Source organism: Neophocaena asiaeorientalis, unplaced genomic scaffold, assembly GCF_003031525.2.
Source record: "Neophocaena asiaeorientalis asiaeorientalis breed wild unplaced genomic scaffold, Neophocaena_asiaeorientalis_V1.1 scaffold30, whole genome shotgun sequence".
Lineage (NCBI taxonomy): Eukaryota > Metazoa > Chordata > Mammalia > Artiodactyla > Phocoenidae > Neophocaena > Neophocaena asiaeorientalis.
The window spans coordinates 11,608,621-11,630,494 of NW_020174923.1; the positions used below are offsets into that span (position 1 = coordinate 11,608,621).

Sequence of the window (21,874 nt, forward strand, 5' to 3'; positions counted from 1 at the left end):
GCCCCGGCCGGGCCCGCTGCGCAGCCCCCGGCGCACTTCCAGCCCGGAAAGTACTTCCCGTCGCCGCTGCCCATGGCTTCGCACACAGGTCAGTGCCGGCCGGGTGGGCGCGGGAAAGGAGGCCCTGCCGCGAGGTGGGCACAGTCGAGGGTCGTACGGGAGCCTGCCCCTCCTCTCCTTGGAGCATTTGCGGAGAAGCCTTCGGTTTCATTTCCCTGCTCCGGCACCGGTGGCGGCCCGCGCATCCTACGGGCGCCCCGAGCCGGATCATCGCGGTTTAGAGCGGCCTTCCCCAGGGTCCCCCAGTGTCTCGGAGGGGCAGCCTCGGAGCCGACTAAAAATAAAGCCTATCCCCTCCTGCCACCCTCCCCCACTCCTTCCTGCAAAAGAACTAAATTCCGCGGAAACCTCATTTCTGCATTCTGCATTCTGCATTCACATCCTTAAAACATTCCGGGGCTGGGACAACGAGGCACATTCTGCGGGAACAAAACGGCCGTTGTGAAGGTGGGGGGGGGGGTGCCGCGGCCTCTCGGATTAGGGCGGTGTGTGCGCGGGGTGAGCGTTAATAGGGACTGCTGGTGTAAGACGAGCAAATCCTGTTTCTATATAAAGCCTTGAAGTGTCAGGGCGAGAATGGGTTTGCAGGGGATGCATTTGCTTTAACAAGTGCCTCTGGTATCCTGCTAAAGCCGGACAAAGCGTGGCCAGATCACGGCCCAGCCCCGCGGCCTGCGCCCTGGGGGAGCGCAGCGCCGGCGCCGGCTCGGCTGGGGGCGGCGCGGGGGCCGCCGACGGATTTCGGTGCAGGCGAGTTCGCAGCAAATTTGCTCCAGGAGGAGAGAGCTGGGGCCGCCCTGCACTCGGGTTTTCTCCAGTTCTCTCCCGGAGAGAGCTGTTCCTTGGCAGAGCTGACCCAGGCCTCCAGAGCAGTCCCCGTCTCGGGTGGCTTTGATATTACTGTCGAGCCAGGTCAGAAGAGAAGCAGGGCCGGGCAGAGGGTGGCGAAGGGGCCGCGATCTCGCCTGAGACCCTGGAGGTTACTGGCCAGCGCCGGCTGAGTTTGCAGGAAGCTGGAGGGGCTGCGTGTGTGGGGACCCGCTGGTCACCCTGAAAGGTTGGCTTGCTTTTGTTTACAGTTTGTTCTAAACATCAGAAATGTTGTTTGCCGCTTTTTTTGTTGTTGTTAATTTGGCAGTAACAGTTATTGCTAGCTTGATGAACTGTGAATACTAATAAAATTATATCTGCTTTAATGGGGTTACAATTAGTGTGTGGATTTAAACGGATGGCAGAGTCAGGCTAAAAGGGAAAATGTCAGAAGGGAGGGCAGTCAGAAAGAAAAACATAAATTACCTAAAAAGAAAAAAAATACGAGAAATTGCTTGATTACTAATGGGCGTTTAGCATTTACAACGTGAGATACAAAAAGTTCGAGCACGCTGGGAGTAGAGGGGCTGGACTCAGCACTCTCCTGGAATCAGCCCTTCGCCCGCGTTTCCTGTTCCAGTGCGAGCCTTCTGCAGCGCTGCTTTTTTTTCTCTTCCTTGCTCTTCCTTCTTCCTCTCCTTTGCTTTTTTCTCTTACAGATTTATAACTCAAAAAAGCAAAAGTACTTGCCTGGGCAATTGGCGATTTTAAATATCTGTCCTTGCTGTTCCTGTGGTTGTCTCTCCTGCCCCTGCATTGGAGATGCTGCCCGCCCAGCTCAGCCCACACTGGGGGGTTGAGGTTGGGGGCTTGTGGTGGCAGCAGGGACAGTGCTACAGTTTCCCTAGCCCCTTCTGGCTGCACACACACACACACACACACACACACACACACACCCTGCATATGCCATACCCTCTAGCCTGGAGGGTACAGAAACCGGTCCAGAAGGGCCCCCGACACCAAGGCTCTCCCAGTAGTACACAGACAGGCTGGGGCTGTGCCCCCCATGGGGTGGGGCAGGGCCAGACCAGATTCCCCGTCAGTTCAGGTCACTGCTGTCTCCCTCGTCCCCATTCAACAGCCCACGGCCCTCCCCAGGTCCTGGTCAGCCGCCATTTCCCCTTTCTGTTCTTATATCCAGATGCCGGCACCACCAAGTCAGGTGGGAGCGTGGTCTGGGTGGCCCAAACCATTGTCTTGTTCATTCCAAGTTTGACCACGTGGTTCTTGGATCATAGGCCATGGAGGGTTTGGAGAAATTGGGTGGGTGCTGGCTTGGTCTGTGTCCTTGACCCAGACCCTACCCACCTCCCCCATATGCAGGGTGCTCTAGGGGGCGCTGGAGGTCCCCAGGGCACCCTGGCGGGGGGGAGCTGGAGGGCCACGTGTCCCCTGCTCCTGGAGGCTGTTTGCACCTCCCGGGGGACCAAAGAGACCTATTGTGCTTGGAGATGTTCAACCCATTTGTGACGGGAAGGCTGGCCTACAGGGTGTTCAGCTAGAAACATCTGCCGCTGAAAGCCTTTTGAAATTGCTGAAAGCCAGTATCTTGTATTGGTTTTAAAATATAGCTACATCAATTTTTTTTAAAAGGAATTATACCCCAGACTACTTTGCTTTGGTCTGTGTCTGTATATGATCTAGTTTAAAAAGAAAAAGGTATAATTAAGTTAAAATTTTTTTTGCATCTCTTGTATGGATTTCAAAATGGCCAGTTTGGCAGACTTTCTTCCCATTTTCGCGGATGGCCTCAGGTCCACAGGCCACAGCTGCAGCAGCCCATCCCGCCCCTCCCTGCACTGACTACCCTGCTGAAAGGAAAATTGCTCCGAGCTTCTTCCTATTTGTCCGGCTCTAACACGGGAGTAAGATCCAGCCACCAGAGATTGAGTCTCTGGCTTCTGAGGATTGCTCGTCCCTGGCACAGACACACGGCCTGGCCAAGGGTCTCCCTCCCTGCCCTCCGCCAGTGCTGCCCTTCCTCGTCCCCACCCAGTGCTTTCAAAATGTCAGCTTGAGGGACCCCGATGGGATGTTGGGCTCCAGGGCTTCTTTCATTGTTTTTCTAAAACTGAAAGTGCCCATAGCTTTATCATCGGGCTGAAGGGTTTTATGGTAAAGTGCTGTTCCAGTAACCTTGTCACCAAAAGGTGTAATTAGAATGTTTGGAATCGTTATTTTTAGTGCAGTGTTAGATTTTGTCTCTAATACAGATGGTCCGGAGGCAAAGCTGTGAAATCTAGGGGAAAAAAAAGGAAAATCAACAACGCACCAACCCAAGATTTTTCATCAGCGCTACTGCCTGGAGCGATTGGGGATCGCGCCTCTCCTCCGAGCGCGTTTAGTAGGAGGCAGCCCGGCCTGGGAGAAGCCCAGTCCCCGCCCCCTCTTCTAGCCGGTCAGCTCCTGCCCTCCATCCTTCTCTGTACGTCCCCCTCAGGGCTGAACCTTCGAGAATCACCGGGTCTCCACCCGAGGAAGGCGGAGGAGCCGATCAAGTCTTGGTTTCAGCAATGTGACAGCGGGTGGGTTCTCCTCTCCGCCCCTTCTCCCTGCTTCTTTGGGGTGTAAATGGCCGGGCCTGGAAGCCAGGTGCCCTCGGCCTGCGGTTGTTGGGAGTAAACAGGACGGCACGTTCCTTCTGGTGGGAGAACCACAAACTTCTCTCCTGCTAACAGTGCTCCTGATTGCCAAATCTCAAAAAAAAAAAAAAAAAAAAGGAAAAAAAAAAAAAAAAAACAGAGGAAAAAAAGATAATTTCCGGGTGTAAAAAGACCCCATCAAAGGGTCCCCCTCCCTCCTCATGGGATATTTTTTTGTAAAGGAATAAAAATACATTTTCGTAAATACCTCATTAACTCAGTGACACGGTGGAGTGTTTCCGCAACAGTTACCAACATTAAGTAGGTGTGAAAAGAGTTACTTTCCGAAGACTCTACCCATCCTGCTCTGTAAGTGACAGAAGCAGACATCAAAGCCAAGGCTGCCCTGCGGAGCCAGGAATCCAGTGGCCTCGTGGATCGGCCAGGCTGTGGCCGCCTCGCCCACCCCAGTGAAGCCATTTTTGGAATGTGGGTTTTTTCTCAGTGGGGCTTGTACTGCCCCCATGTCTGATTTTTCCTACAAGGATATTCCTATAGGAATATCCAGGTCACGTGAGCACTAAGGCAAATTAGCCAGCGAGGCAGGGAGCAGCCTTGTGCCATCCCTCATCACCCCCAAACGCTCCCGTGTATTCTTAGAAATCTCCCTCGTCTGCTGTGAGACTGGGTTCAACAGCCCGCACAGACAGGACAAAACGCACAGGAGGCTGTTAGAATAACATGGAGGGAGCTAAAAATACCCCTCAGAAACACACATAAAAAAGCCAAATCCAACAACAGAACGAGCTAAAAATATTCCAGGCTTTGGCAAAGAGCACAGAGTTAAATAAATTATACAAGAGCCATTCATGGGAGCAAGTTGACTTTCTCTCTTACGGGAACTTGGTTCAAGCTAATAAAAATAATAATTTACTGGCCACTGAGCTTTGCTTGAGTTTAGATTTAATTGGTGGGGCTTCTGGCGTTTGTCACTTCTTGGCGATTAGTGGGCTTGCCCTGGCCTGGGGTAGGGTGGGGATGGGGTGCTGAGTCTGGGTCCCTGGAAGCAGGGCAGTGTCTCTCCCCACCAACCCGAGGAGCAGGGCCTGGGTGCAAGGGCAGGATGCCCAGGAGGCCAGAGGAGGGAGGCTGCAGGGGAGTGGTCAGGGAAGGCAGAAAAGAGGACAGGCAAGGCGCCGCTATTTTAATTTGATAAATGATCGTATACCTTTAAGAGTGTGTTTTAACAATCAAGATACACTCCAGCAAGTTGATAGGATGTTCGCTGTCAACTTACATATGTCATCAGCGGGGGCTGTGAGCATAAATAATGTGCGAGAGTGTGCGGGATGCGCTACAGCCTCTCCAGGAGCCCGGCAGGTAGCACCCTTGTCTCTCCTGCTGTCTGGGGGCAGCTGCCAGAGGAGGATAGGAGTCCGGGCACTTAAGGCAGGGTTTTTTTCCCTCTGGGGAGTCCCCAGGTCTTCCCACCAAAATAAGAGCACCAGATGGCTTGCTCAGAGAGACCACTGCGGGTATGATCTGAGGCTGGAATCCAGCGTTGGCTGGTATCTTTTCAGGGAGCAGATGTCTTAAGTTCAGCCATTTCCCAGGAATGTCAAACTTCCACCTTGGGATTACAGTCAGGGTAACCTCCTTTGCTCTGTCCTCTTGCTTGCTCTTGATGAGACGCCCCTGGAAATCCCAGCAGGCCCTCCCAACTCCCAAAGGACTACACTTCCCAGAATGCTCCTGGTCTAGCTCCAGGGTCTGAGCCTGGGACCGGCCCTGAGCTGGGAATTCCCAAGCTCAGATAGAGTTCAGCCAGTGCCACTGGGAATGAGTGCTTTCTGGGCGGAAGGGGGCCTTGGTTGCCACCTCCAGTAACCCCTTGCCCTTCCTCCTGAAAGAGGCCTCTGGGCCCTGCCTGGCTTCCTCCCTACCATAAATATCTGAATAGAGGCCCCAAAAGATGGGAGCTGCCCCTCTGCCCCAGGGGCACCCTGTGCAGAGGGCAGCTGCCTTTATTGGCGTGGCCAGAGTCCCAGGGGGATTCCCACCATATTCCCTGATCCCAGCCCATTGCACGTGGCCTTCTCAGAGGGGCCCTGGTCACACTGGCAAAGGGTCAGCTTGGAAGGGATGTGGGGACTCCACCTGGGTGGCATCAGGGCATCTCTGCCTAGAGAGTCCCATGAGAAAACCCTGCACAGACTTTGGGGCGGCGCCCCACTCCCCAGCCTCCCACTGACAGGCGGCAGTAAACCCTATCAATGCCGTATTGACCAGCATCCACCCTGGATGACTTCTGATGAATAGAAATCATCCCCCCAGGACGGGGGTGCTGCCTTAGCCCCTCTGGAAGGAAGGCCTAGCCCATCATCACCCATCCAGAGAAAGTTCTCACTCCTGCCGCTCCCGACAGCCTCCTGGAGAGGTGGGCACCCCTTGGGAAAGGCCCTCGTCGGAGGTCTTTGCTGGGACTTGCGCCACAGCTCTCGAGCTGAGGCCGACCTCAGGGCTTTGGGGTGCAGCATGTGCCCTGTCTGTTTGGCAGTAGGTGACTTGCACTGCAGGGCTTCCTCCTGCCTTGCCCGCCAGGGGATGGCTCCCCGGGGTTCCCCTGTCCCCATTAACCTCTGGGACCTCCTTTCTCCCACCAAAGACTCCAGATTAAAAGCAAACAACAAAATTACAACCAGCATGCACTGTCTAGAACATGTCCCCAAAGCCCTGGGCCACGCCAAGGAAGGTTCGGGTTTTGCAGCCCGCACTCCAAGACTGCTGCTCCGTCTCGGCTTTGACGCCCTGCCCGATGACGTTTTTATGGGATAATATACCATTTAGATCATGCAGGCCTATTTGTCAGTGGGCCGCCCCTGTTTGTTGTAATATATAATATTACTGCCTCCTGTGGCCCTGCCAGCAGCTGCCACTGGAGGACAGGGACCGGTTGGTGGGAACTGGGTGTGGGCTTAGAGGAGGTAGGGGGGGCGCCGGGTGGGGGTTGCCCCCTCCCCGCTTATGGGATTGGTGTGCGTTTGCAGCAGGCTGCGGGCCTGGCGGAGAGGCATCCAGTGCCCAAGCTGGGAGCCAGCCGGGCTGGCATCTGAGGGCTGCTGCAGCTGTCCAGACGATTAGGTTCCAGATTGGATCAGCCAGGAAGCTTTTTTTTTTTCTTTCTGACCTAGGGTGGGGGAGGGGGAGGAGGGAATGAACAGGTGGGTTGGGTTCCCTGCCCCCTCTCCCCTCCCCCAGGGCCCCCAACAAAGAGTCCAGTGTTTTTAGATCCAAAGACTTTTGAGGCTGGGGAAGGGGGGACCCACTGTGTGCCTGGAACCGGAAGGAAAGTTAAAGCAGCCCTGCTTCATCTAAGTATAGGAACTTGGTTTCCTCTAGAAATTACCAGAAATGCAGGGGAGGGGCAGGGGATAGGTGTGCTGCTGAGAGGCCTCTGAGCAGTAGGCTGGGGTCCCCAAGGGTGGCCTGGGGTGGTGTCTTCTTGGGGAACCTCGCCGAGTAAGAGAGACTCATCGGCCACATTTTAGTGGTGGTTTAATAACTAAACTGCGCTCTGCCATCATCTTGGGAAAAGGCAGTCTTGGCTGGATCCCTTTGCTCCTCCTTCTGGGAAGCCAGAGCCTTTCTTCCCTGGGACTTCCTTCTGAAGGCAACTCTGGGGAGGGCACCATGGCCCCATCATCACAGAGCCAGACCAGGCAGGGCCCCCCACCATCAAGGCAGGCATGCTGGGAGCACAGCTGGATGGGGGTGAAAAGAAGGCAGTTTGGGAACAACCAAGGGGCGGAACCCAGGGTGGGGACGCGGTGGAGGTGTAAGGAAGGGGCTGCACTCCCAGGCCGCTGTCCACCAGCATCTCACAAGCATCTCACAGCACCCTGTGGCAGGCTCCGTGTCAGCACAGGCATTGCTGCCTGGCTCAGCCCGTGTCCCCTTTGGGGGCAGAGGCACAGACCTACCCTGCAGACCCCAATGTCCCCACAGGCCCTCCAGGGCATTAACTGGCTGAGCTCACATGAGCCCACGGTGAATGGACACACGTCACACCTGCTCACGTGTGCTCACACCCCCAGGCATGTCCTTACACCCACACCTGCTCACACTCATGCAGACACTCGCTCACGGTCACTCACAACTGGCCTTCAAGGAGTCACATCCCAGTTGGCCCCTGGGAGAGCCAGCCCGCCCCGCAGTCGGAATGTGCGTTCTGGTCTGTCTCCAGTTCCCGCCACCTGCTCCATCCTTCAGCTCCTGGCCACCTGCCGGGGATGGAGCCTTGAAGGTCCCCCGTGACCCTCGGTGGCAGACTGAGGGCCTGACGTGCAGAGCTTGGTGCTGGTGAGCTGCCCACCCCCGCTTCAGCCCCCTTCTTCACTGTGTCACTGGCTTCTGCTGAACTGGAGCTGGTCCTTTCCCAGCACCCGCCCCAGGCTTCTGTTTCGAATGAAGCTATCCCCACGTCCAATTCCTCCAGGAGGTGCCGGTCAGCTTCCCTGCTCTGCCTCTACCTGCAGGTCAGCCCCAAGCCTGTCTGAGCCTTCAGCCCTGCTTCTCCTTCCCTTGGGGCCTCCCTTCCCCAAGCCCCCTACACCGTAGGTCAGCTCCCACCTACCACCCTTGTCATATCACTGTCCCCGAAGGTTCCCAACACTCAGCACATGTGCCAAGCCACCCACAGGCTCTGGCCACCTGTACTCCCCTCTTTGCTGCCCCAGGTACCTTCTCTGCTCCCCTTCCCCTGTCCCTCCTGGAGTCTCCCGACCTGGACAGCCCCTACAGCCACCAGTGCCCAGGCTCCACCCGCATGGTCCGTGACCTCCTGCCCTGACCGCCCTTGGCAGTCTGTCCCCCCAGGCCTTGCAGCACCCCCGCCCTTCTCCACGCGGGGCCATCTTCCCCGTGGGACCCCAGCGTCCTGAGTCTGGGTGTCTGTGCCCTCCATCCCTTGGTTCCCCCAGAGCTGGGCCTGGCCGTTGCTGGCCTCCCTCCCGTGCAGGATGGCTGGGGCCGAGACGGGGTGTGCGTGCCTGTCCACACTTGGGTAAGGTACACACGTGCCTGTGGACACGAAAAGAGCCCTGTTCATTTTTTTTCTCCTGCAATTTTGACCCCACACTGGAAAATCGAGACGATAACCCTCTGGGAGAACCTCACGAGGAAGAGAAGGGCAGGAGACACCGGATTCTGAACTGGCCCTGGTCTCTTCACTAAAAACCAAGATGCCCGCCCGACACCCGACCACATACATGGGGACATTCACGTGGGCAGTATCTCCAGCCTGTGTGGCCACCTCCCAGGGGCCAGGTCAGCATCTCCTTACCTTCCAGAAGCATCTTCTGTCGTCCGCAGAGGCTCCCAGACTGTGTGCATTCCATTTAAAAGAGGTGTCAGAGCTAAAAAGATTGGCAGAGAGGACAATCCCCTCCTTCTTAGTGTCACACCCAGTGACGGGGTGAGGGGGTGGCAGTGAGAGGTCCACTGGGCAGTGCAGCCCAGCGTCATCCTTGTGGCATGCGGGCTGGCCTCTGGGCGCACGTGTGAGGTTGTGCAGTGGAGAGGGGGACCAGTGGAGATAGAACAAGGCTCAGGATGGGACTGTCCCTGCGGAGACACCGCTACCCCCTCCCCCTGCAGTAAGGGAGGGACCTGGTGGTGCAGGAGCTGGGCACCGGGTGGGACCACTTCCTGCCCGTCCCCTGACTGGCCCCTTGCAGGTGACTCCCTCACCGTCAACATGTGTGGTTGGGCACCTACGATAGATTGGAGGACAGAAGCCAGCGGCTTCACCTGGGCCTTAGGGCCTGGTGGGCGAGGGGGGACAGACGCTGGGGGAGAGCTGCCCGCTCCCCTCCCCTCCCTTCTGTGGTGGCTGTGTGGGTGGCTGCATAGGCAGGGGCTGGGGTGGGGGGACAACCAACAAAAGGGAAATGAGGGCACAGGAGAGATGAGGGAGCAAGGCTGTGGCCCCTCGCTGTCTGCTCCATCTCCATCCCGGGCAGTCAGGCATGGCAGCGAGGGGCTGCAGGCACTGGAGCATTGTGTTGCCAGGTGGGGCCCGCTCGCTGCACCACTCTGCTTTCCAGCATTTACACACCAGGAGGCTTAGGAGCCGCTCCTGGTTTGGGCCCCAGTGCCCAGTCTGGGAGGAGTGCGTGGCTGCCCGGGGCTGGTGGCAGCTAGTGGCACACCCCTGCCTGCACCTCTCGTGGCGGCTCTTTCCCACAAGCCCTGACTCTCCAGATCCTGGTCGCTTCTCTCCCCCAGGCAGCGCTCACATCCCTGCACTTTGTACTCAGTGGGGCACAGGCCCTTGATGCCTCTTCCCATCACTCCCTATAGGGTCCTGGCGGCCGGCAGGTGGGGATTCAGGACCCAGTATTGGACATAGACATGGGGAGGACAGGACCGGGGCTCCCGCCCGCCTCCTGGCCTCAGCAGCACCGTGCAGAAGGGTGCCAGCAGATCCCTCTGTGCCTGGCCTGTGTGCACAGCCTTTCTCACCCTACACAGGATGCAGGGGAAGGAGCCGGACCTGTGGTCCCCCAGGACTTGCCTGTTTGCCTGGTGAGGCAGCTGCCCTGTCCAACTGGCCTTCCACAGGCCTGGCCAGCAGGTCACTTGAGGGCAGTTTGCCTGAAGCCAGTCCCCTTTTTGAGACATTTTGCATCCCTTTGGGTCTCCTAAAAATAAGCTTTTAATTTGTTTTAAATTAATATTAAAATTAAATCTAAATTAAATTGCAATGCATCTTTAGGCGAGCTCTTAAGAAGCCCTTAACGGGTATGAATACAGATAAAATCAAGAAAAGGTACAGGCCAGTGAGACGGCCCCAAGCGGCTGCGCACGGTAGTGTGGGTCACCGAGAGGTCCGAGGGCCATTGTTGGAAGCCAGGGTGCCCGGGCAGCCTGCGACTTCCTCGGATTCCAGGGTGAGGGTGAGTGACCCTGCACACTGCCGCCACTCAGTAACTGTTTGTCTTAACGAGTGAGCTGGGTTAGAATTTCATTCTCTGGACGGAGCTCAGGGCCCAGTCTGTGGCTTGGGTGACAAGGACGTTTGTGCTGTCCGGTCTGGGCAGCACTCTCTCCCGATGTTCCCACGCCAGCTGCCTGCCCTGGTGAGGTCAGCAGGTGCCCCGGGCTTACCCGGGCACTCCTCCTGGACTGCCTGGAGCTGACGGAGGTTCAGGGCAGCCCCACCAGGCCCTGGCTCCCGAGAGCCGCTGGACCAGGTGGCCGGAGGGCATGGTGCATCTTGAGGTCTCTAGGCTGTGTGGGGGGCACCCTTTGGAGACCTCCTTCCACCCGGGCAGCCCAGCGCAGAGCCCCCTCCCCTGGTCTGGCAACAGAGCCTTTCCCACACACGACACTTGGTCGGAGCCCAGCATGTGAATTGGGCGAGGGGTCAGTCCTCAGGCTCAGGGCTGAGTCCCCTGCTGCCCCCTGGTCCTGAGGCAGGTGGGGTCCAGGTGGAGGCTCAGCAATGCCACGTGCTTGCTCTGTGGTCACATCGGGAGCCACCCAGGAGCACAGGCTTCTGGGCTGGAGGTCCAAGGCTGGTTCTCTGCCTGAGCCCCCCGCCCCTGGCATGGGGTGGGGCTGGGGGAGCACAGGGCTGGGTGCCCCAGGCTGTGGGTGAGCTGCACGGGGCAGGGGTCTTCTCTCCGTTGGGAGCTCTTGCTGGGCCGCCTCGAGGCTGGTTCCCCGCTGGCTCCCCTGGGCTGGCTGGCACTCCATCCCCATTTGGGACCCCCAGACCAGTGGGGTGCACTTCACCCCAGAAACAGCTCTCCTTGCCCTGTTCACTTCAAGAGTTCCCAGAAACACCGTCGTTTTACGTCAGAGAATTGAGGTTTTCTCCCTACTTATACTCACCATCTTTAGAAATTAAAATATTTTCTCTCCGTTCTTTGAAGGAAGTGGGGTGGTTTGTCAAAGCAGCGCTGTTAGAAGAAACTACAAGGATACAGAGCCCTGGGTGCATCCTGCCCCCACCCCATCTCCCTTCTTATGGGGGTGTAGCGCTGCCCCCAGGAGCACACTGTGGGGGATCCCTGCTCCCCAGCGGGCTGCCCCCCAAATGCTCCTCCCACCAGGAGCCGTGGGCAGCCCCGGTGCCAGGCCTTTCCCTGCTTCTGGTCACAGACATTAGAGTCGGGTTGGGAGGGCAGGTCTGCTGAGAGCCTCAGAAGGCAGGGATGGGGTGCAGAGGGTGGCCTGTCAGAAATTCCAAAATGTGGGCTCCCTGGAGGGCTCTGCTGGGAGAAGCACAGGGCACCCCGCCCATCTGCTGGGAATGAACTGGGAGTGTTGGGTGCCCTCTTCCCCTGCCTACCCACAGCTGAGAAAGAGGCGCGTTCAGACCAGCTCGAGGTGCTGGGTGCCTGGGTCCAGGGGATGGGGCGTAGGAGAGCGGGGTGGGCTCCTCCGACCCTGTCCAGGTGGCTCCCCTCTGAGGGGCCGGTGGGGCTAGGGCATGAGTGTGCACCCGGATGTCTGCACTGGACTGCCACCACTAGGGCGTTTGTCGCCCTGCAGCTGGCTTAGCTCAAGATGGTGTGAAGGGAAGCCTTGCCCTGGCTGAGGGTGCTCCTCCAGCTGGCGGGGTTTGGAGGGGGTGGCGCCGACCAGCCCTGGTCACCTCCCTGCGCCCCCCCGCCCCCCGCCTGTTTGCTGGCCTTCAGGGGCGTCCTGGAGGGGGAGTGCTGGTCATTCGCCAGGGAGGGTGTGAGAGGGAAGGGAGGCGGAGACCCCAGAAGGTGTGAAGAATGAGGAGGGGGTGGGGGACAGCCCTCTGAGTCACTCTCGGCCAGAGTCCGAGGCGGCCCTGGTGGGGAGTGTTGGCCACCCCGCACTCCCCGCCTAGCCAAAAGGCTAAATTTACCCTTTTAATAAGAACCAGACTTATATCCGGTTTCCCTTTTCTTTTATTAGTTCTGGGCTGTTGGTGGTTGGGCCCGTCCCCTGTCATCATTGCCTCTATATTTGTGGGCCTGGTGGCTCAACAAACACAGAGTTTTCCTATTATGGCCTGTGAGACACTGCCTTTGGGCCAACCGGGTCTTCTAGAAGGTTCTGCTGGACCAGCAGAGAGGGGCTTCCCCTGTGACGCACTCATGTTTCTGGGCGGGCACCCCTCACCGGGGCTGCCCCTGCGTCCCACGGCTGGGCTGGCGGAGGCTCGCGTTCTGCTCCCACTGCTGCCGCCCCACGCCCCTCCCCCACCAGCACCCCCTCTCCCACGGCTGCAGCTGTCTCTCTCTGCCTCCAGCCTCCTCCTTCTCTTCTGTCCTTCCTTCCTCCTCGTGCCTCCTCTTCTTGTCCCTCTGTCTTCTCGGGGCTGTGGATGGCAGCTGGGGTCATTGGGTGGCATCCTCAGGGATTCTGGGACTGTGGCAGCAGGGGGTGGCTTGAAGCAGGGCAGGCTCCGTGTCCGGTGAGACCAAGTGAGTGAGGGGGGTCAGACAGGCCGACATCTGGAGGCCACCGGTTTGTGGCTGGAGGGGACTGCCCCAGATCCCCATAATTTCTGGGTCCTGGAGAGCCTGCCTGGTGAGGCTGGGCCTGCCCGGAGCGGGTCCCAGATCGGAGGGGGCTTCTGAGCTGCTTCTCCACCACAGAGGAATCGGGCTGTCTGTGGGGAGATGGCCCCAGCCACGTGACCTGCCAACTGCCCCCAGAATCCACACAACCGCTGGACCCACTTTCAGGTCCAGGTGGCTGGGGGCTGAGCAGCTGGGCTGGGGAGGGGGCCGACTCCCAGGCAGGAGGGGGTCGGGGGTCTTGGTGCCGCAGCTTGGTACAGGCTTGAGACTAGAGTTCCCCTTCCACCGTGAGTAAGCTGGATGTGCCCCCCAGGGTGGAGAAGGAGCGGGGGGAGTGTCCTGTTGTTTCTCGCCTGCCACCACAGGCATCAGACAGAATTAAAGGCCAGGAGCCTTTTTCAGAGCCTGGGCCAGGAAGGAGACCGGTTTGGTGGCAGCGTGACCCTGGGAAGCAGCATCCCTCAGGGCCGGCCCAGCCCGTGTGTGACTCCCTCACACAAGAACAAGTCACCACCTTGCGCACACTTGGAGCCAGGCGTGCACACCCACGTCCAGAGTGCACCCTCGGAGCCTCTGCCGCAGACCCGCATGCACGTCTGTGCCTGTGTGCACGGCCATTGCCCACATGCACGCTCAGCCATGCACACACACCCAGACACACCCTGAGTGCCCACACGTAGTCCCTTCACTGCCTCTGTGCCCCTGTGCACAGACACACACAGAGGCACACATAGTATCTCACGCCTGGGCCACTGGTGGGTTCCAGCCCAGCAGGGAACGTCCCTGGTGGCATCAGGAATTGAGCTTGCAAACTCGTGTACACCTAGAGTGGGTCTGGTGGCCGGTGGTGTGGTTGGTGCAGCCTCTGTGGCCCCTGCTGTGGCCACTTTGGGTTTCCTGTGGGGCAGTCCAAAGCGGCCCCTCCCACCAGGGCCTGGTATCCCCATCCCTGTCCCCCTCCCCCCATTCTGCTCCTGGGTGGTCAGACAGATGGACACCCACCTGCCTTCGAGCAGGCTGGACTGAAGCTTCTCCACCCCCTGTCCACGCGGACACCCAGGGTGGACATCCTCCCTCCCCTTCCCTCTCCTGGAATGAGAGGAATGTGGGCCGGGTCCACACAAGTGGGTTGTTATCCTTCCTGCCTCCTCTTCTCCAGTCCCCTCCCTCTGAAGCCTGGCCCAGCACCGGAGGGGCACTTTGGCCTCCTAGGCAGGCCGCCCCTGGTGTCCTGAGGGAGACCCAGGGATGGCCTCAGGGGGCTGGAGGCCGTGGGGAGCCTGAGCAGGTGTGAGCAGGAGGGCGGGAGCTGTTTCGAGCGGAGGGTGCAGCCGCCAGACGCAGAGCTGGGGAGCCCGGTGCCAGCAGCCTGTCAGCTGGGCCTCCAGAAGCATCAGGAGAGCCTGGGAAGGGGCTTGCCTCTCAGCAGCGGCCGCCAGCCGTCGCAACGAGGCCCTTTTTGTTTTTTACAACCAGTTTCACCGTTTCCAGAAAAGGTAGCTCACTTAAGTCAAAACAAATGCTCGTTTTGCTGTAGCTCTGCGCTCCCGCTCGCTCTCCCCAGCTCTCCGAGGCCCTTCTCTGTCCCTCTGTCAGCCTGGCATGAAGGTGGAGGATGGAGGGAGAGGGGGTGAGCAGGCACGGTGCGCACCTGGCTGTCCAGGGCTCTGGGCCTGGCCTCTGGTGTGCCAGCCCCTCGCGCTCTGGGGGCTTTGCTGCCAGTCAGCCCCTCCCTGGACTGGAGGCTCCCCGGGGTAGCACGTGGGCTCCAAGGCAGGAACACCCTCAGCACCCCTCGGGCCTGCCCAACATCTGTTGACCGTCTTGGCTGCAGCAGGTGGGCCTGGCACGGGTTGACAGAGGAAGGCCCCTCCCCCTGGTTTTGCCTGGGCATGTGCGGTCGCCTCTACCACGGCCAGCACATAGAGGCCCTGTGAGCAAAGGCTGGGCTTAGTGGTCAGGGCACTCCCGCCCGGCTCCGTCCAGCTGGGGCAGCTGGGAGGGAAGTAGCCACACAGCCAGGGTCCAGGTACGGCCTGTCTCCCGGTCCAGGTTGTCTGGGCCTTGGAGCGTGGGAAAGGTTGGGCCTCCGGGGGTGGGGCCTGGCCTGAGGAACTGGGCCATGGCAGTGGGTGGGGGGTGTCGACCAGCCCTCCTGGGCATTCTGGCTTCCGGAGTGGTTTTCTCAGCCAGCCCGGCACCCGGGCCAGGCCTCCGTGGTGTCCTAGGCAGAGCTGAGGCAGCGCTGGAGTTGGGGCTGGAGCCCTGTGTCTGGGGCCACAAACCCTGGATTGGGCCAGCCGGGCAGTGGGGATGGCCAGCTGGGGGCTGGTGCGTAGTACAGAATGGTCTGCCTCACACAGCCTGACACCTCACACAGCATTCGGGTCCCTGTCCCAAGACGATGCTAACCTTGGCCAGATCGCTGTGATGAGAGCCTGCAGAGGATACAGGGCACTGGCCACCGTGACCATGCTCACTGGAGGGGCCAGGGCAGCCCTGGAGTGGACAAGCCTCATCCAAACCCCAGCCCGGGCACTTGGGGCCGTGGGGCCAACACTGATGATGCCCGTTCCTTTGTCAGCCCCGTGGTGGGACCGCCACCTGGGATCGCGAAGACCTGAATTGATACAAGGTTCATAAAGCCCTTGCCGTGAGAAGGGCTAGTGCAGATGGTGACAGGATCGGAGCTCCCGGCCCGGGGGGCTCTGAGCTGAAAGCCCCTTTGGCCCTCCCTGCTGCTTGGGGCTCCCACTGTCCCCTCCCAGGTTGCTAACCACAGCACTCCGTGGGCAAGGACCTTGCCAAGAGGAAAGAAGCCTCCAGCCCAGTTCCCGGCCAGACTTGGCCGTGCAGCTCCAGCCCTGGCCAGGGCCCAGGCCGCCTCTGCTCAGGCTCTGTCTGGGCCTGGCTACTGGTCGGCGGGCGGGGGCTGGGGAGGTGGCAGCCAGGTCTGCCCACGCCTCTGCTGGCTGGGCACGGTGCCATGGCCAAACTCCTTGGAGGTGGAAGTGACACAGGAGCCCGCACGCTCTGTCTGAGGGTCAGGAGCCAGCTGGGGGGGATGGGGGGACTCTGGGTACCAGCAGTCCCCTCCCCCACACCCACCATGGCAGTGCCCGCCCAGCAAAGCCTGTAGGACTTTGTCTGCTTCCAAACTTCTAGCCCAGGATGGCGGGGGAGAAACGGACCCCTTCAGATCAAGGCTCATGGAGCCCCATCGTGCAGGGCCCAGGCTGGGGGGCCCGTCAGGGAGTTGTCTTTGCACCTGCCCAGCATGCATCCCCCAGGGCTGGCCTGCTGGTCAGAGAGTATGAGAGCCCTTGGCAGGACCTGCTGCCGTGGGCTGGGGTTTTCAGAGGAGAGGCCACCTGGGTACCTGCACAGGTCTCCCACCAGGGCGAGTGGGTGAGTGCCCAGAAGGTGGTCCCTGGGACACGTACGTGTGTGGCTCTGCCCCAGGGCAGTGGGGTCTCCCGTGACCTCTGTTTCCTGCCTTGCTGTGTCTATCACTTGAACGTCTTACAGTGAAGACATAAAGACATAATATTCATGTGACAAGCCTCTTCCGTTTTCAACATGAAAGGAAAAAGGAGGGAAAAGACACCCCAGATAAATGGCCCAGACGGAGGCAGGACACAGGGGGCTGCAAGCTGCCCACGAGGCTGGGAGAGGTGGAGTGGCAGGGGCAGCCCAGAAGGCTCGGAGCAAAGGGGGGCCCTGGAGAGCCCAGAACCGAGGCCAGAGGGCGGGGCTGGAGCGCTGTCCCATTTGCTCACTTACCACACTCTGGGACAGAGGTTCCTTCATTATGGACTCAGGAAGGGCCCCAAGAGGGTCCCCCAAGTTGGGAGACTGGCTGGCGTGGGGCAAGGTAGGCACACAGCAGGAAACTGCCTGTTACTGGTTTGTCCCCTGCCCCGTAGAGCCGGGACTGGGGCTGGCTGAGCTGCAGCACCCCCCCGCAAATCTCCCATGCAGTGGGACCCCCTTCTGGGATGGTGTCAAAACAGGCACCCTTGAGAGTCCCCACCCAGGGCCAGGATCGGTCTCCCAGGGGAGGAGGGCATGAAGTCCCATGCCTCCCCCACCCCCACCCCAATTCCAGCTTAGGGGACCAGTCAGGTCAGACACCCCTCTGGGCCTCAGGCCTGCTTCCTACCTGCCCCTGCCCCAGGTGGGTGGTCCTTGGGAAAAAAAAAGGGGCCGCCTCTGAGCCTCGGTTTCCCTGGATCCTCAAACCGGAAGGGCCCTATGGAACGCCAGGCTGCTTCTTCCACCCAGCCTGGGGCCTGCCCACTGCCCCCGCCCACCGTGGTGTGGGAGAATTCAAGGTTCTCAGGCCACGCTCCTGGAGAAACCCTTTATCCAGACCGACTCCTGGACTCAGTTGCTTCCCACTGTCCCCGGGAAGGGCAGGGCGGAGGAACTTCCCTGGGAGGGTGCGGGGGTGGGAAGGCCTGGGGGACATGGGGTGGGCCCGGGCGAGGCAGGAAGAGGCCTCAGTCATCCCACAGGCATGGCCCTCTGCCTCCAGGGTCCCTGGAGCACAGCAGGGGCCGCCCTCCATCTCCTGCAGGCTCTACCCGCCCGCCTGGGAGTCCAGCACTTCCCTTCCCAGCCCAGAGTCCCCTCCCCTGGCTGGACATGCCTGTGGTCTGGCTGGGGCCCACGGAAGTCCCAGCCTTGCGGTCTGGGAAGTCCCTGGCTCCTGGGCACCTTCGCCCCCTGCCCCTGGGTCCTCTCACGGTCTCCCTTTGGCCTGATACCCACCACAGAGGTCAGTTCACACCCTGGTGCCCAGCAGTTCTCACAGACGCTTCCTCTGAGGCCCGTGGCGAGGAGAGGCCTCTCTCATCCACATGTCTCATTCCCGCACGGGAGTGGAGGGAAGGGGAGGGGAGCGGCCAGGGTCCCGGCGGGGCAGCCCCTCCCTCTCCCCCGCTTCGGGCCGTGCCGCCTCTCTGCTGAGTCACAGGGTGTCTGGGAAGCTCCCAGGGCCAAGCCAGGCTGGATGAGGCATCACAAATTCCCCCTGCCTCCCGGGCAGGGGAACGGCTGCCCTGCCTCACCTTGGGCCGGGCCTGCAGCCTCCTGGGGCCGCCAAAACCCTTGCAAACCCCGCCAGGCCCCTACACTCAGCCTAATGGGATGGTGAGCCCCCAGGTTCCACTTCCCTGTCCCCTGGGATGGTCCCAAGCTAGGCTCTCTGCCCATGGAGCAGAGGTGACAAGGTGCCGGGGGCCCTGCTGGGGTGGGGGCTGAGCAGTGCAGCCCAGACCACCCACCAGGCGCTGCTCTGCGCAGAGTACTCTGTGTACATCCTTCCTATGCAATCCCCTGGTCGCCACGGTAACCTGGCGAGGCTTGATCATCCTGGCCTTGGCCACTGGGCTTGGGCAGATAGGGTATACAGTGTCGGAGGGTGCAGGTGGACAGGCTACGGAGGCTGGCTGCCAGGGGAAACGCCAAGAGTGTCCTGGACCATAAGTGACTGCCTGCATCCCGATGCCGCCGGTCAGGGCCTGACCCTGAGAAACCCTGGGGGCGTTAAAGCAGATCCTGACACTTCCATCCTCAGGCTCCTCTTGCATGTCTCTCTTCCTCTGCCTTGGTTTCTTTTCTTGGTCACCTGGGAGAGGGCACCCCAGTCTGATGAGGTGGTTAACTGGACCTGGGGAGAAGGTTGAAGATGCTGCCTGGGGGAAAGGCCGGCCCTCCCAGTGCCACCCAGGGGGTGGGCAGAGACTGCCGGCACCTGCTGGTCCTGGACCTATCCAGGAGGTACATACTCTAGCAGGTCTGCCGGCAGCTAAGAGGCCTTGGCCTGGGAGAGTCAGAGTCAGAGCCTCCGAGTCGAAGGCCCGCCCACAGGGCCACCTGTTTCCTACAGGCCCTGGGGCCCACAGTACGTGGCACCTGGTTGATGGGGGTGGGGGTGAAGGTGCGTCATTCGGCAAAAGTGCCATTCTTGGGGGTTTTGCAGTAACAAGAGGGTGTCAGGGCCTCAGAGGCCTGAGCGGGCAGCTTCTCCCACCTCGGCTTCTTGGCTGTTTGAAGACAGAAGCCCAGGGAGCTTGGGACCTGATAGTCAGCCCTGGAGAAGGGCTCCTTAGTGCTGTCCCTGCCCAGACTCACTCTTGCCCCCTGTGTCCACAGCCGGCAGCCGCCTGATGGGGAACTCTCCGGCTTCCTCTTTCATGGGCAGTTTCCTCACCAGCAGCCTGGGCTCAGCGGCCTCCGCACATCCCAGTGGCCCCAACCCCTCCCCCTCGGATCAGGCCTACCGTGGCTCCCACCCCACCACCTCCCAGATCTGGTTCTCCCACTCCCACGAAGGTAAGTCGGGGCCGGGGCTCCCAGCCGCACCCCACGGCTGGAGCCACTGACTGTGGTGCCCAGGGCCAGTGGTGAGGCAAAGGGCTCCCCCGCTGTGGCTGGCAAGAGTCAGCTGGCAGACCGTGCCAAGCACTCTGGCGAGGGGCTGCCTCCCTGTTGAGGAGGCCCCCACGGGGGAGGTGGTAATTGGTTGGAAACAGGGGGCCAGTCTCGCCAGTCAGTGATCCTGGCCAGATGTGCACCAGAGATGGTCAGAGAGGGAAGAAGGGGGTGGGGCCAGGAAGGCTCTGGGGAGCCGGGGAAATGTGGAACACAGCTGGGCCGGCCGGGCAGGGCTGCGCCCACCTCCTAGACTCGGGGAGGCATGGGCTCCAGATGTGTCAGCTGGGAGGGAGGGGTGGGGAGGAGAGAGCTGTCAGCAGACTCCAGCTGCCACCCTGGGGGCCTGGCCGAGAACAGAGCCCCTCCCGGTCCCTTCCTCCCCTTGGTTGCAGCCTCGTACACACAGTAGGTGCCTCATATGTGTCTCAGGCCTCGTAGCTGGCAGAAGGGCCCCTGCACACCCTTCTAGGACCTTGGGGCTCCCCTTGGCTTTCCCACAGAGGGACAGAGCTCCGCACCGCCCAGCTCCCCACTGTCCGCTCAGCCCCTGGGCACTGTGACGTGGGCAGAGGCCCTGGGCCCCAGTGTCCCCCACCCGAGGTTCCTGGTATTGGCTTGGCCACCACAGCGTGGGAAGGGTTAAACCCGACAGCGGCTGGCACACGGAGAGGTAATTGCAGTTGGCAGCGGGCACAGAGGGCTCTCCGCTCCTGGCACCGGCACCGCCGTAACTCAATGACTGCTGAGCAGCGGGCGTTGTGTTTGCAGAACACGTGGACCCACACACCGCGCCCGCTGCCACCCGCGTTCCAGGCGGGGAGATTAGCGCCCAGTGCTGCTGGAGAGCGAGAGAAACTTCTCTTTGTGCAACAAGAAAGGGGCTGTTTTCCAAACAGGACAGGTGACGAGTGAGGGACAGTTGTTAAAATAATCTGGGCTTTAAGCGCCGTGTGGAGCGCACATGTTGGGCAGGCGATAAGGAGCAGTTCTCCTCCCCGGTGGAGGGGAGGCCGGGCTGGCCCTGAGGACCCAGGTGGGCAGAGCAGGCTCCCTGGCCGAGACACCTCTGCTGCCTGCTTCCCACCCCTGCCTCTTAGCAGCCTCCCCGGGGGAGACCTGGTGCAACAGTGCCAGGCCCTGGTTCAGGGCTTCCTGGGCCGGCTGTGGGTGGACCCCACAAGCTCGTGGCACCCCTCGCTCCCCTGCTCTTTCCAGCCCTTCTGCCTTCTGTGGCTGTCAGGCCCACTCCTGGCCCTGGTGGGAGCATCTGGCTCCCAGGACGTCTGTGGGAGGGAGGAGAGGGCCGATTGCTGTGGCGAGGGCAGGGGATACCCACAGCAGCCACGTGGGACCACCTCGACCGAAGTAACGGCCGCTGCCCTGCCCTGGCCCAGCCACAGGTGTGTGGGCACAGCCAGGCTGGCTGCAACGGTGGCCCCTGGTCAGGGTCGGGATGGCAGAGGTCTGCGTCAGGAGACATATATCCCCCGCCGCTCTGGCCCACCCTTGGGGACCTTGCCGGCAAGGAGGGCAGTTTGTGGGCAGTGCCACCTGCCCTGGGGCCCGGGGAGAAGGTGCCCCTGTCTTGCCCCTCTGGGGACTGCTGGGGAGAGGCGGGTGGGAGGCAGCCTGCAGATGGCACCCTCAACGGCCTCCAGACACTCACTTCCCCCGGCCAACGGCTGCCTTGGCGGAGCTGCTTGTGGGACACCCCGCCGCCCACAGCCACAGCCTCAGAGCCACCTGGCAGTGACAGTTGTCACCACCCAGTGGGATGGGACCAGCGTGGGGGTAGCACCCTGGCTGTGCCGGCCCCCTACCCACCCTACCCATCCTGCATGTTGGGGAGGCAGCTACTTCGAGGCAAGGGCAGTCTGAGCAGCCCTGAAACAGCCCCGGGTCCTCCTCAGGCTGGACGTGCCCACGGTCTCACGGGGGAGGGCACGCATGTGGGGCACTGGGCTCAGTGGGCAAACACTGGTGGATGCAGGACAAGGGGAAGCAGATGGGGCCTCCGAGCCTCCCACCTCCACACAGCCTCTGGAACACGGGGTGGGTGGGGAGCAGGGCCCATCCGGGGCTAAAGATGAGTGTGGGAGAGCAGCAGCCCCCGGGGAGAGCACCCCAGCCTGCCAGGTCCCACCTGAGGTAGCTAGTGCATCTGTCCTGGGGACCACACCACCTCCCAGGCCTGTGCCTCGGTCTCCCCCTCACACTCCCCCCTTCTCTGCCTCCGGGTAGGCTGCCCAGCCTGGGATCCCCTTCCTACGGGGTTCCCCTGCCCTCCGCCCTCTGCAGCCTCGCTCCGACAGGCCACGTGGTGTGGCTGCCTCGCTGTGAGCTCCCGGCATAGAG

At 60.7% G+C, this 21,874-nt stretch overlaps 1 protein-coding gene across 1 annotated transcript in view; it reads left to right on the forward strand.

The window, feature by feature from the left end:
- The window catches only part of BAHCC1 (BAH domain and coiled-coil containing 1), a 59,647-nt gene that overhangs the window by 5,331 nt on the left and 32,442 nt on the right, over window positions 1–21,874 (forward strand). The window contains exons 8-9 of the mRNA XM_024760628.1: window positions 3–88; window positions 19,238–19,417. Coding sequence (XP_024616396.1) covers window positions 3–88; window positions 19,238–19,417 — 266 coding nt within the window. The remainder of the gene's footprint in view (window positions 1–2; window positions 89–19,237; window positions 19,418–21,874) is intronic.